This window comes from Leptopilina heterotoma, unplaced genomic scaffold, assembly GCF_015476425.1.
Source record: "Leptopilina heterotoma isolate Lh14 unplaced genomic scaffold, ASM1547642v1 Lhet_134, whole genome shotgun sequence".
Taxonomy (NCBI): domain Eukaryota; kingdom Metazoa; phylum Arthropoda; class Insecta; order Hymenoptera; family Figitidae; genus Leptopilina; species Leptopilina heterotoma.
Window position 1 is genome coordinate 2,940,224 of NW_025110853.1, and position 14,337 is coordinate 2,954,560.

General features: G+C 24.4%; 1 protein-coding gene across 3 annotated transcripts in view; it reads right to left on the bottom strand.

Annotated features, from left to right (window-relative positions):
- LOC122513089 (IQ motif and SEC7 domain-containing protein 1-like) overlaps positions 1–13,103 on the bottom strand; it is a 160,791-nt gene extending 147,688 nt beyond the window's left edge. For 2 of the 3 annotated variants that reach the window (XM_043629331.1, XM_043629337.1), the window contains exon 1: positions 12,478–13,101. In XM_043629331.1, coding sequence (XP_043485266.1) covers positions 12,478–12,707 — 230 coding nt within the window. In that variant the 5' untranslated portion in view covers positions 12,708–13,101. Of the gene's footprint in view, positions 1–12,477 lie in introns of all 3 variants that reach the window. The other variant, XM_043629329.1, reaches the window with a different exon arrangement.
- Between the last annotated feature and the right edge of the window lie 1,234 nt (positions 13,104–14,337).

Here is a 14,337-nt window from a genome sequence, read left to right on the forward strand (position 1 = left end):
GGTAATTTTGTAGAAAATAGGTATGTTTTTATATCCATAAAAAAATTGATTTTTACTTTTTTTGAAGCATATTTTTGAAAAAAACATTGTTTTTAGGTTTAAAATGCGAAAAATACCATTGTTATTCATTTTGTTTATTTGAAAATTTATTTCTTTATTTTTCTAACTAATTTTAGATCATAATTTTATCATAATTTTTTTATATTTAAAATTTTTTATATTTATAAAAATTATGATCTGAAATTAGTTAGAAAAATAAACAAATGAATTTTCAAATTAAAAAAATGAATAACAATTATATTTTTTAGTATTTTAAACCTAAAAATAATGTTTCTTTTCAAAAAAATGCTTCGAAAATAGTAAGAATAAATTTTTTAAATTTAATATGTAATTTAAATTACATGTAAAATTACCTTTAAAATAAGTAAATAAGAACACAAACTGGCATCCACTTAATTTTGAAAAATTAACTGAATACCAGCGCCAGCTTGATTAAAAAAACATTAAAACATGTAATTTATTTCAGCAATTATGTTAATTTTAATAGAACAAGGCAAACTCAAGAATTTTTACGAAGTTGAAGTCCACAACGTTTATCAACATTAATCTTTTTTTCTAAATATTTTTGTGTCAATATTGCTGCACATTTTTAATTAATTTACTAAGTAAACAATTTTTTTCCGAGGGGGTATATACTCCCGTATTGGAATGTACACTCTTCTTGTAATAGTCGTGTAATATCGCGTAATAGGGCGTAATAGTACGTTATTACGTTATTACGTGGGTGTAATACCTAGACATATCTCTGTATTGCCCTGTAATACCCTGTAATACTTGGTAATAAGTGTAATTTTAGCGTAATAAGTGTATTGAAGTGTACACGTTTTCAACCAGTAAATACCCCCTCGTTTTTTTCGTTGATCAACGTTGTGGACTTCAACTTGGTGAATTTTTTTGATGTTTCTAAAGAATTAATTAATATTTTTTTGTTTGAGGTTTAATTTTTAAGAAATCCTAATAGATTTTAGTGACTTCAAGGGAAAAATGTCAATTAATATACATTTTAGAAAATAAAAAATTCTTTATAGTATTGAAAAAGTAGTATTTTACACAATTTTTGTATATGGTGTAAAAATAATTGAAATTGGCTAAATAATAATTTGAAATTCATTAGAGAATATGCGAAGACGAGTACTACAGCTATTATTAATAAATTACAATAATTCTACTATAAATTATTTTTTTAAACAAATAGAAAAATCTGTTTAATTCTATATAATAATATATGCATTTAAAAAAAATACTACAGAACCATATATTCAATTTGTCTATGAATATTTATAACTCAATTGTTTCTAACCTTTAAATTACAAAAAAAAAAACATTTACTATGTACGTTGATTTAAAATTTAAATTTTAAAATAATTATTAAAGAATTTTTAGGTCGAATATGTAATATACATAAAAACTTTTAGACCTTATATATAGATATAAGGTCTAAAAGTTTTTATGCTTTTTGTAAAATATAATTGTACTTATATTATAGATTGATTTAAGAAGCTAATGATTTATGTGAACATAAATTTAATATTCAGAAAAAAATTATTATCTTCTTATTATAATTATATCGTATTTAACGGAAGAAGACAAAAGAAAATAAATCTTTCTGAAATTATGAAACTCTCAGTTGTCCTTAAAAAAAGTATTAAAAACATCATCGATTATTTTATTTGTTTCATTTTTCTGTATTTTCCTTTAATATTTTTTTTCAAATTGCGGTAATTATTATAATTAGTTTAGTAATTTATTATCTTCCAAACTTTATTTTGCTCTATGAAAAATATACTCAAAAAACTAAAATGTATTTTTTGTTATTAATTAAAAATTATTATAATTTCTATTATTATATTATTTATTATTATTTCATTATTTCTATTATTATTCCTATTAATTAAAAAAACTATTTTCAATCTTTGGAGTAAATTTTTGTAAAAAAAAGTTTGAAATTAGAAAAATTGTTTTTTCAATTTATTATTTCTTCATAATTAAACAAACATACACTCTTCGCATTTATTAATCCTTCGCGTTAATAAAAAGCAACAGACCTCTGAGATCAATAAAATATTAGTTCTTGATTAATTTTTATCATGTATCAAAAAAAAAAAAAAATCAAGGAAAAATAATATTCATCCTCAGCAGAGGTATAAATAAAGATCAGAAAAATGAAGTCAAAGATTAAGATTGATTTTCTCGGATTAAAAACATAAAATTATAAATATGTGCGCACGGAATTTTTAAAAGCCCTCTAGCGCATTCCTAGTTATACGTCATAATATAAATAATAGCAAAGAGAAACCTTCAAAATTATAATTATATTTTTAAACATGGAAAATTAATTTTTTTTCTTTCATTTTTTATCTCATGCTTCATTGAACACACACAACACGCTGGGAGTCGCACAAGGAGGAAATATTTTTATGGTGACGCCCTTCAATTTTAAAACTTGAGAAGCACCTTTACGTAATGGGGTTTTCAAAAGTCAAAGGTGTGTTCAAAAGTCATTCTTCGAATTCAATTTATTGTATAAATATTAAATCAAATTCAAATAAATCATATAATTAGTAAATACCGTAGTTCAATATATTTGATTTTTAATATATTTCACTACACTGGAGCTTCACTTATTTTCACTAAGTCCAAACAAACTGAAAGGCAAAGTCGCACTTATTTTCACTCTGAAACGTAACATTCGAGTTGATTTGATTGGTGGATTCTTTAACATCAACCAATGAGAACGCACGGAGAACCATTTAACTGAAAATAAGTGAGACTGGAAATGGTGAAAATAAGTGAGACTGAAAATAAGTGAGACTGAAAATAAGTGAAGCTCCAGTGTATTATGTTTTATTATAATATTATATTATATAGGTATTTACACCCGGAAAATTATTATTTATATTAATATTATCTTTTATACACGAAGAAAAAAAATTGACTTAGAGATTATAATCCCCAAGTTTTGAACGTTCAAATAATGGAAATATTTTGTATTAAATTTTCATAAATTAATGATGTCAATCCAAATTTAAAAACTTAAATTAATTTTTTTATAGTGACTAGAGCTGTGCAAAATTCGAACCGAACCGAGTTTTGTTCGGTTTTGGGGCGCCGAAATGTCGAATGTCGAATATTCGACATTCGAACTAAGCGAAAAAATTCGAACAGTTCGGTTCGAATTATTTTGCACAGCTCTAATAATAGTGACACGAAATTATTGTAATAAAAATTTAATTTGGAGAAGAAATAAATAAATTTCGTTTATTTAAACGTTCAGAACTTTAGGATCATTAGAAGTCTGTTTGTAAATAAAATAATATTTTATAATTAACAATAATAATAAATAAAGAATAATGTAACATTTTTCAAACCAGATTTTAGAAAATGTTCTCACATCGGTGAAAGATAATGACGAATTTTTTGATGAAAGATTTCTGAGATTGAGAGGACAATAAAAAATTCTCTTTATGACTTATATTATACATACATTCGTCACAAATAAGCATTTCTGGGGAAAAAATTAAAATAATAATGTCTAACTAGAAAACTATATAATACACAAGATTAAGACCCCTGCTGTTGATTTCCAGTGTAACCGAATTCAGATCCTTGATCGAGTCACGTAAAAGAAGTCAGGGATATTTGGGTTGACTGGTTAACCTCGATGATGCTGTAAACACGCACGCCCACAAAAGAAAAAGAAGAATGAAAGAAGAACACCCTATTCTTCAAAAAGGTAGATATATATAATCCACCACAAAATAACATCATTTCTCACCAGGAGAATTATAGATAGAATACGTGAAAAGAGGAAAAACGATCATTTCCTGGGAAAACTAATGAATCGCAAACAACAAACACATTTAAAGGGAAGAAACCTAAATGACGCGACGATAATGACAAATTCTCTACGTTTCCGCAATATTTACTTTCGTTTCCATTACAATTATTATTTTATTCTTTATTACAATTGAAAATTTTTATAAAATAATAAACTTCAACTTTTAAGAATATTTCGCTTCACGACACTCAGCGAGACCTGACTGTAATTAAAAATGACCGAATAATAAAATTATTATTTTATATTATAAGAATATATTGTAACTGTAATTTCTTCTATATTATTTTTATCATTTCAATTCAATTATTATTTTCTAGAATTTTTAACTAAAATTTTTCTTTAAATTAATTATATTTTTAATAATTTTTAACAAAGTTCTTTGAAAAATTGCAAATCTATTTGTTTACAATAAATTCAATTTTAAGAAATTTCGATTATTCGAAAATTCTTAAATTATATATTAGAAAATAAAAACTTCAAATAATTTTTTAAAAAAATTCAATTAAACTTTTTCAAAATTCAATTATTTCTAAAAATTCATAATATAGATCTTTTAATATTCAATTATTATATCTACAACTTTACTTACATGAAATTCATTTTTAAATCAATTTTTATTAGAAAATTCTACGAGATGAATTCAATTACACAGGCCAACAAAATTTGATTTAATTTACTTTCCAAGAATCAGACAATACTTTTCCGAAGGATTTCGACGTGCTGAATCCGAATCTGGCCTCAAAATAGACCCATCACGTCAGCTTTTCGAGATATTTTAACCTAAAAGTGCAAAAAACCTGTTTTTAGTTATATTTGATGTCATGTAACATCAAGTGATAATTTTTTATTTAAAAAGTCAATATTGCGTCTAAAAGTGCTACTCTTCTCCTTTAATATCCATTTTGAAAATTTAAAAAATCTTCATTTGTCTCTGAGTAATCGCGTTCATTGAATTTTTTGAGTTTGGCGAATTCTTCGAAAACTAAGTAGAAACACAAAACTTCGATAATAAAGCAGATTTTAACTACAAACATCTAAATTTTAAATAGTTCTAAGGATTTTCGATATAACTGAATACGAATTCGATATCATATTAACAGAATTCAAAATGGCATATTTGAGGAAAATACAATCAATTTGAAATAAATCGTCTGCCATATTGTATACGCCATTTTGAATTTTGTGAATCTAATATCGAATTCGTATTCAGTTATATCGAAAATCCTCAGAACTATTTAAAATTTAGATGTTTGTAGTTAAAATCTGCTTTATTATCGAAGTTTTGTGTTTCTACTTAGTTTTCGAAGAATTCGCCAAAGTCAAAAAATTCAATGAACGATTACTCAGAGACAAATGAAGATTTTTTAAATTTTCAAAATGGATTTTAAAGGGGAAGAGTAGCACTTTTAGACGCAATATTGACTTTTTAAATAAAAAATTATCACTTGATGTTACATGACATCAAATATAACTAAAAACAGGTTTTTTGCACTTTTAGGTTAAAATATCTCGAAAAGCTGACGTGATGGGTCTATTTTGAGGCCAGATTCGGATTCAGCACGTCGAAATCCTTCGGAAAAGTATTATCTGATTCTTGGAAAGTAAATCTTGTCGGCCTGTGTTATTTAGGGTCAATTGGGGTAAATGTAAACGGAATATCTATTTTTTACCAAAAACATTAGTTTTTTTTTGTTAAAAGGTAAAACGGACGGATTTCTTTTGCATGAACTTGTTACTAGAGTTCCCTAGAAAAATTTTATGAGTTACAAAAAAATATTGATGCACCTGAATCGCCTAAAACTGCCTGTTTACATTTACCCCGAGATTTTGAAATTTTCCTAAAATTCAGGGTAAATGTAAACACCACTGTAGTTAAGCGAGGTTTAAGAAACAAGTTATTTCAAGTATACTACTGTTTTAAGGGATGGAAAAACTGAAAAAAAATTCTTCGTAGATGTATAGTAAATCAACCAGTTGACTGATAATGTATCATATAAAATAAACAATTAACCATTACAAAACTAGTAATGTAAAAACTTGAATAACTTGAACAAATTTTAATAGATTTTCATTCAACTTGGTAAAAAGAAGTTTTTAAGGTTGCTGAATAAGAATCTAAAATCGAATTTTTAAATTTCAAAATGGTGGATCCAATATGGCGGATGAACCTAAAAATAATATTTTTAAAAATTGATCAAATTTGCTTGAATCTGGCTACTAGGGGGTTTTTGAGGTCGCTGAATACGAATTTGAAGTCAAATTTTAAATTTTCAAAATGGCGGATGAACCTAAAAATATTTTTAAAAATTGATCAAATTTTCAAAAAAAAAAAAATTTTTTTTTATCAAATTTTTTTTTTCAAAGAGGACCTAATTTTCTTTTCTATGTAATTTTACATTGCCAAATTAATGAAATTGTGAAATAGAAGCAAATTTATTCAATTATTTTCTTTTAAAATGTAGTTTAAGTTCTGTTTACATTTACCCCGAGTTTTCGAATTTTCGGGGTAAATGTAAACACTTAATTATTTATTAACTAAATTGACGAAAATCAAAAATCAAAGTCAATTTTTGTTAGGGCATTAATAAGGAAGAATTACATATTTTTGTTTGATTTTTAAATTTATTTTCATGCAAATGCGCGACAAAATACTGAAATAGTAAAATTTTGATTTTCAATCTTTTTTGCATTAAAAAAGATAACTTACACTATGGCATTGCCAATTGTCAAAATAAAATATTGGCAATACTCAGAACATCTTGTAGGTGAGCTGAGGTAAAAATATTGACGTCGTACTTATTTTTTAATTTGTAAAATTAGCTGAAACATCTACTGTTTACATTTACCCCAAATGACCCTAAATACAAAAATAAATAATTTACTGAATAATTGAATGTTTCCTAAAATTGAATTTTCATAAAGAATTTTATCAAAATTTCAGAAAAGAATTGATTTCTTTCGAAGAATTGTAATAAAACATTTTAAAATAATTACATTTTTCGTAATAATAATAATAATTAAATAATAAATTATGGTATACCTCAATTATAGTATAAAAAAATTTACAAGAAATAAAATTTAAAAGAAAATTTTTAATATCTTACAAATCTCCCAAAGAATTTTTCTATTTCACTGATCAAAACTAAGATATCGTTTATCGTGGAGGGCATATACTCCTTTATATCTCGATAAAAGTAATTAGCTTTGCAAATAATAGGAAAAAAAATTACTGATAGCATTTTTTATTTTTCTCATCAGATATTTCCATTCTAAAATATTGTTATTATAAATTTAAACAAGAAGTTAATTTTTTATTCACACAAAAATCTCTATAATTATTATTTAGTTTACATATTTCTTTATAGTATAAATAAAGTAATGAAAAAATATTTCTTTAAAATGTAGATCAGAAGATTTATTGCCATAAATAATAATTTTATATTCATTTTAAATTTATATTATTTAATATTATTATTACTATTCTTATTATTTTAGTAGTTTATTTATTTACTTTATTTACTTAACAGGCCTCGAGACTGAATTTAAAAATCTGGTTTTGTCAACTGAATTGCCATCTAGCGGTGACCTTGGCGTTCGCAAGTGAAGAATAGCATCTCCATATTGAATCTCAACGTGTTCGTAATTCTATTATATAATTATTTATAATCAGAATATTGAAACTAGGGAGTTTGACAATTATTAATGTAAATGGTTTCAATTTAATATTTTTTATTGCAAATATTTTCATAAATTACTAATAACTGATAATTAAAATCAAACATTTATTTAGTTAAGAATTAATTTTTTGAAGTAGAAAACAATCTTTTTTATAAAACAATACAAATTGAAAGAAGTAAAAAATATCCTTTCATTTGAACTTTCAAAACTTTAGGAACATGGAGGTGACACAAAATGATTGCATAATAAAAATGAAAATTTGAAGAAGAAATAAATAAATTTTATTTATTTTTAACGTGCAGAACTTTAGAACTGCTATAAAAATAAATAAGTGTTTTTATAATAATATAAAAAAAAATAATTTATGTAAGTATTTTTAATTTTATTTATTAAAGTATCCTGCGGCTTTTTACGAGATGAAGAACCTCCCTGCAATTTTGAACTTCATATAAATACAGGATCACTGGATGAGTTTCAGAAGGTCACTGTCTTTGTATACACTTTTTTTTTCTTTCTCTCCTTTTTTAAAAGCCGAGAATATATTTATATATATAGTTTGACCACAATAGTCGTCGCGACGGCTATTAAATCACTTTAATAAGATTAGGACAAGCAGAGGTCATTTCCCGTCATGTTTAAACCACTTCACCCGTGACCGGCGTCAATGCGAAAAATTGAGATTGTCTTTTTTCCTTTTCTTTCTTTCTGTTTCTTATTTTTCGTTATAAAAATGCGTGTACTCATTACTTAAAGAAGAGTAGACAAAGTAATAATTGTAGCGACACGAACACACTTTTTTAAACTATTATAATATTACATATATAATATATCACAGCTCGTATACATTCAATTCAATTGAAACGTGGGAACCTTCGCTTATTATTTTTCCTTCTCCCTTTTCTCAAAGATATACGATATGCCAAAGATCCCTTATAGGTCTCTTCGTATCTTCTCACATAAATATACGCAAAAACTTTAATAACCAAAGTCATTTCTTAATATTCATTTAATTTTTTTAATTACTTTTTTTATTTATATAATTATTTCTATTTCTAATAAAATAATATTAATAATAATAATAACAACAAGAAAAATAATAATAATTTGCCTCAAGTTTACATTTTTGCATTTAAAAAAGGGAAAAATTAATTTAAAAAAAAAAATAATATAAGGCTTCGCACTCAATAATTAATTTTAAAAAAATATCAAAAAGTAGCTTTGAGACTGAAGAAAGTAGAGTAAAAAAGTGGCCCTCAAAAAATTAAATTTGACGACTAAAAAACTCGTTTTGGTCGATTCAAAAACATCACAAAAATTTAATTCTGTATTTCCCTGATTTCGATAAAAAATATCACTGATTTTCTTATCCTTAAATAACTTCAATTCTTAATTTTTATCAAATTCAATTAATTCCCAAATTTTTAGTTAGAATTCTTCAAAAATTCGATTATTTTTAAAAATAATTGTTGAAAGTAAAAAAATAAATTTTTTTTTAAATATATAAAATTTATTTTAATTAAATTGGACAAAATTTCCAATTACATAATTCGAAATTTAAATAAACATTTCTAATTTTTAAGAGAATTTCCCTGTATTCAAAAAAATTTAATTAAAATTTTTCAAAAGATTAATTTTTTTATAATTTCTAAATTGAATTATACCTATTATTAATAAATTAATAAATAAATATAATTAATAAATTATATTATAACGCATTTTTAATATTCAATTTTAATCTAAAATTGTATCTGAAATTCATTTTCAAATAAATTTTTATTAGAAAGTTCCACAAGAATTCACTTATTTAAATACAAAAATAAATAATTAATAAAATAATTGATTATTTCTTAAAATTGAATAAGAACTTTATCAACATTTTTAAAAATAATTAAATTCCTAAACATTTCCTTAAAACTTTTGCAAATATTTGATGTGTTTTGAAAAATTTCTTTGAATTTTTTTTAAATATAATCAATTTGGTTAAAAATTTGTAATTAATAATTTTATTATTAAAGTTTATTAAAATATTGTTAAAAAATTTAATTCTTTTGAAGAGTTTTATTAGATTTTTTGAAAATAATTAAAGTTGTTTAACTAATTTCTTTAAATCTATTAAAAATTAAATAATTTTTTTAAAAGTTTAATTAAAAATTTAGTTTTTATTTAAATTTAGAAGTTATTTAAAATTTTTAAGAAATAATTTAATTCCTGATAAGAATTCTTTTATTAATAAAAATAAAATTCTTGTGAAGAATTTTATATAAATTTTTGAAAATAATTAATTTTTTTGACTAATTAATTTAAATCTTTTGAAAATAATGTAGTTTTTTCTAATAATTTTAAATAAAAATTTTAAACGTAGGTATGTACTTATATTTTACGAAGAATTTCTCTCAATTTCTTAAAATAATAGTGTTTGTTAATTATTATAATTAAAAATTTTATTAAAATTTTTTTGGAAATAATTGAATTCTTTTAAAGAAATTTATTAAAAATTTAATAAAAATTAATTTTTTTTGAGAAAGTTATTAAAAGTTATTAAAATTGTATTAAAAATGATTAAATTCCTGAGAAGAATTTTATTATTTATGAAAATAATTGAATTTTCGCAACGAATTTTATTAAATTTTTTTATATAATTGATTGCCTGTGAGAAATTTTATTAGTTTTAAAAATAATTGAATTTTAGCAAAAAATTTTTAAAATTTTAATTTTTTCAAAGAATAATTAGCAGATTTAAATTTGTGCAAATTTTTAAACAAAAAAGAAAGAATAAAGCGGAATAAAGTAGCTTTTAGTGCCACAAATTTAAAAAAAAAGAATCCAAATAGTAGCTAATCGTAAAAAAGTGGTAAATATGTAGTAGGTTTTAATAGATGAGTGCGAAGTCTGTAATATTAATTATTATTAAGTTTGTCTTTTTATATTTAAAAGAAAGAAAAAATAATTTCATTTAAAACAATAATAATAATTCGTTTTAGTTCCGTATTATTCATAAATTAAATATAATCATTTCGAAAAAATTAAATTTTGTTTTCTACTTTGCATATTAGTGAAGAATTTTGTCGCAGACAGAAATAATTAGCGAAGAGTCTAATTTTTGAACCATTTTTTTCCCAGAGTATTGTTTTTTTTCTTGGTCCGCGAGAATATTAACGAGGATTTGCTAAAAGTTGCGAAGAAAAATGGGGGGAAAAGGAGACAAACTTTTTTTTTCTCATCTTTTGCCAAAAGTTTGAAGCGTGGGAGTATAGTCTAATTCGATTCTTGGAAGTGGAACATGAAACAAGCTTTCGCAAGAATCACCATGACGACAAGATGGGAAATTACCTCTCAAAAAAATATTGTATGTATGTCAATTGCCTTTCTTACAAACTAGAAAATTACTTAATGAAATTGACAATTTTCGTATTATAGTAAATTAGAAAAAAAGCCAACCTAATATTTATTTATTTATATATAAACGGTTAATGATTTTCTATTTTATTCTCTAATAAATATTTTTGCAAATTATTTTTACTTGACCGAAAAATTAAAAAATAATTTTTTATAAAAGTATAAATTAAAAAGAAATTTTGTATCTTTTTTTATTTAATATCAAAATTTATCGCGATCAGTATCGCGGAGAAAAAAATATATATTCGTTGAGTGTCTAATCACGATAACAAAGTCGATTATTGATGTTAAACGAAGAAACCTTCTACATTCTCGAATCACTTGTCTGAAAGATCGTTGAAAGCCAATTATCAATTATCGTCTTTACTAAACATTGTCGTCATCAATTTTCCTAGCTATTATACAAAACGTGTTAAAGTAGAAACGACAAAAATTCTTCGCGAACTACTGCTAAGAAAAAAAGAAAATAATTTTCTGCGGTAAACCGCAATACCCGCAATAACCGCACAGAAATCGTCAAACGAAAGATTATTTTAAATTCCCAATTTTTCTAAATTTACAAAAAACATTTTTAAACTACTTGAAAAAGAAATAAAAAAAATTAAATAACTACATGAGTACAAAAAAAAATGCTCCATAAAATTAAGTAGAAAAAAAATCTCAATTACGATCGACAAACTCTATTTTTAGATCTCGCCTTGAATGAAAGCTTTTTAATTATAAATTACTAAACAAAAAATTTGAAGAAAAATTGATATTTAATTGTACAACGTAATCGAAGCACAAAAATGTTAAAAGCATAATACTATTAGATGACTTAATTCAAATTAACTTGTCAGGATTTTAAAGAAAACGATCAACTAATCCTTTTTGAGCCCTGACACACTTTTAATTCGAAAGGAATCTTGTATACGTGAATCCATGAAATCGCATCGAAAAACTAATCTTAAAGCCGATTGAATACGTATACATTGCGTTCTTCTTGAACCTATGTATATATATACATAAAAGAGACAACAGAACTGGAAAAAAAGAGAGAAGAAAACGAGGAACCGGTTGTGCTTGAAAGAAATCAATTTTCCCCGCCTAAGTATAGAAACAGTTCACCGAAGTATAAAACCTGGAATTCTATATATGACCACATGTGTATAAAAACCCCCCGTGGTCTTTGTGACACAATTTTTACACTCCCGAGTTAATTGATTGTAAAAACACACAGAAAAAAAGAAATATTCACCATTTCCTCGTATAAAATAAAACAAACATATAAGTATGCAAAAAATTCCGATAAGAGATAAAATCCGATTACCAAAAACTGATTCATGCGATTATACGAATTAATATCCGATTATGTTTCCAAATAAAAAAAAACCGGTCTTATTTTTAAAACAGAGCCGAAATTAATTGTTACGCAATATTAGCAAAATTCAGAAATAACCCTTCGCGGTCAATATTCATCTGGATTTATGTTAAAGAAAAAAAAACAATTCGCAAGTCGCACCTACCTGTCAACGTGCAATCGTTTTAGGTCAGCCATATCAAGTTCGAACTTAAATTTTGACACTTCGCAGAGTAGAGCGTCCCGTTCGCCGATGACATCTGATAATTCACGTTGAAGCCTCTCAATTTCTGCATATTGTCGATCAATTAACTGATTCTTCTCCTCAATAATGGTTTGTACATCAGGGTCAATGAGATGACCACCCGGGTCGCCGACACTTAGAATCGCGCTCATCGTTTGTTTACTTTCAACCCCGGGGCGCGCGCCACTTTTCTTTTATCAACGGTTTTTTTTCTCTTTTTGCACCACGATATCTCGTTAGGTTAGGTGTAACTTATAATCCACATGCAATTGACACTAAACACTCTTACAATTATGAATTCACACATAATATCAATGATTTTACTTAGAAAAATGTGACACGGGGGAAAAAGTCACTGCAATTGTTGCCGGAGTGCAATCAGCAATCATTGTACCCTCGCCATCTTGATCACTGTACTGTGACTGTGGTGGTGGTCTCTACCGCTGTCGCGGCTCCCTCGTCTATGTGGTGTTGAGAATTCTATTTTCTCATTGCGCCCCCAAAAGCGTACGCCACTATTTTATAAGTGTGTGTATGTATTTGAGAGAATAATACGATAAAACTGACGAGCGCATGCGTCATTAAAAATCTACTAGTACACTCTTTTGGGGGAACGTTGAAACTGACTGACTTCATTACCAACTGTTGCCAACTCTTGAACAGTGGTGCCACCTACTCCAGACTACGCATGCGCAGTTTTTCCTTTTTTTTTAAATAATTCTCTTTGTTTTTTAATTCCATTATCCATTCATTTATTTAATATATATAATTAACAAGTAGATGCGCTTATTAAAATCTAGATAATATAATTTAAAATTATTTTGTATAAAAAGAATAAGTATTTTGTTTTTTTCTATTTGCGCATATTTATTTTCTTCTACTTGTGCAAAATTTCCACCAATCAGAGAACAGCATTTTTTTGCAAATACCCGCGTTTTACGAATTTAGCTTTATTGAAAATTCGTTTCAATTTAAAATTTCTTTCTAAAAACAAATAATAAATAATACTTTGATTCTTTGTTTGTTTCTAAAAATTCTTGCTATCATGCTTTTAATATTCAATAATTATTATCTAAAATTTTAACTAAAATTCATTTTTCAATCAACTTTTATTAAAAAATTCTCAGAGAATTCAATTATTATTTGAATACAAAAATAAATAATTTATTAAATATTATAATTGAATGTTTCTTAAAATTGAATTGTCATAAAGAATTTTATCAACAAATTTCTAAATAATTGAATTCTTTCGACGAATTTCAATAACATTTTTAAGAATAATTACATTTTTCGAGGAATTTGATTAAAATTGTATAAAAAATAATTTAAAGTCAGCGATGAAGTTCATAATTTATAAAAATAATTAAATTCCTAAAAAGAATTTTATTATTTATGAAAATAATTAAATTATTGAGAAGAAATTTGTAAATAATTGAATTCCTGGGAAATTTTTATTATTTATGAAAAAAATTGAATGTTTGCATAGAATTTTATTAAATTTTTTTTTAATAATTGAATTTTTTTGGAAAATTGTATTAATACAGTAGATATTGAAAATCATTGAATTGAGAAAAATTTTTGAAAGTAATTGAAATTTAGCCAAAAATTTGTTAAAATTTTTGAAAATAATAAAATTGTTTTTTAGAGAAAAATGTTATTATTTATTCTTCTATTACTTTTGAAAATAATTGAATTTCTGCATTCATTTCAATTCAATTATTTTTCAAAATTTTTAACTAAAATTCTATTTTAAATCAATTAGGTATTTTTAATAATTTTTGA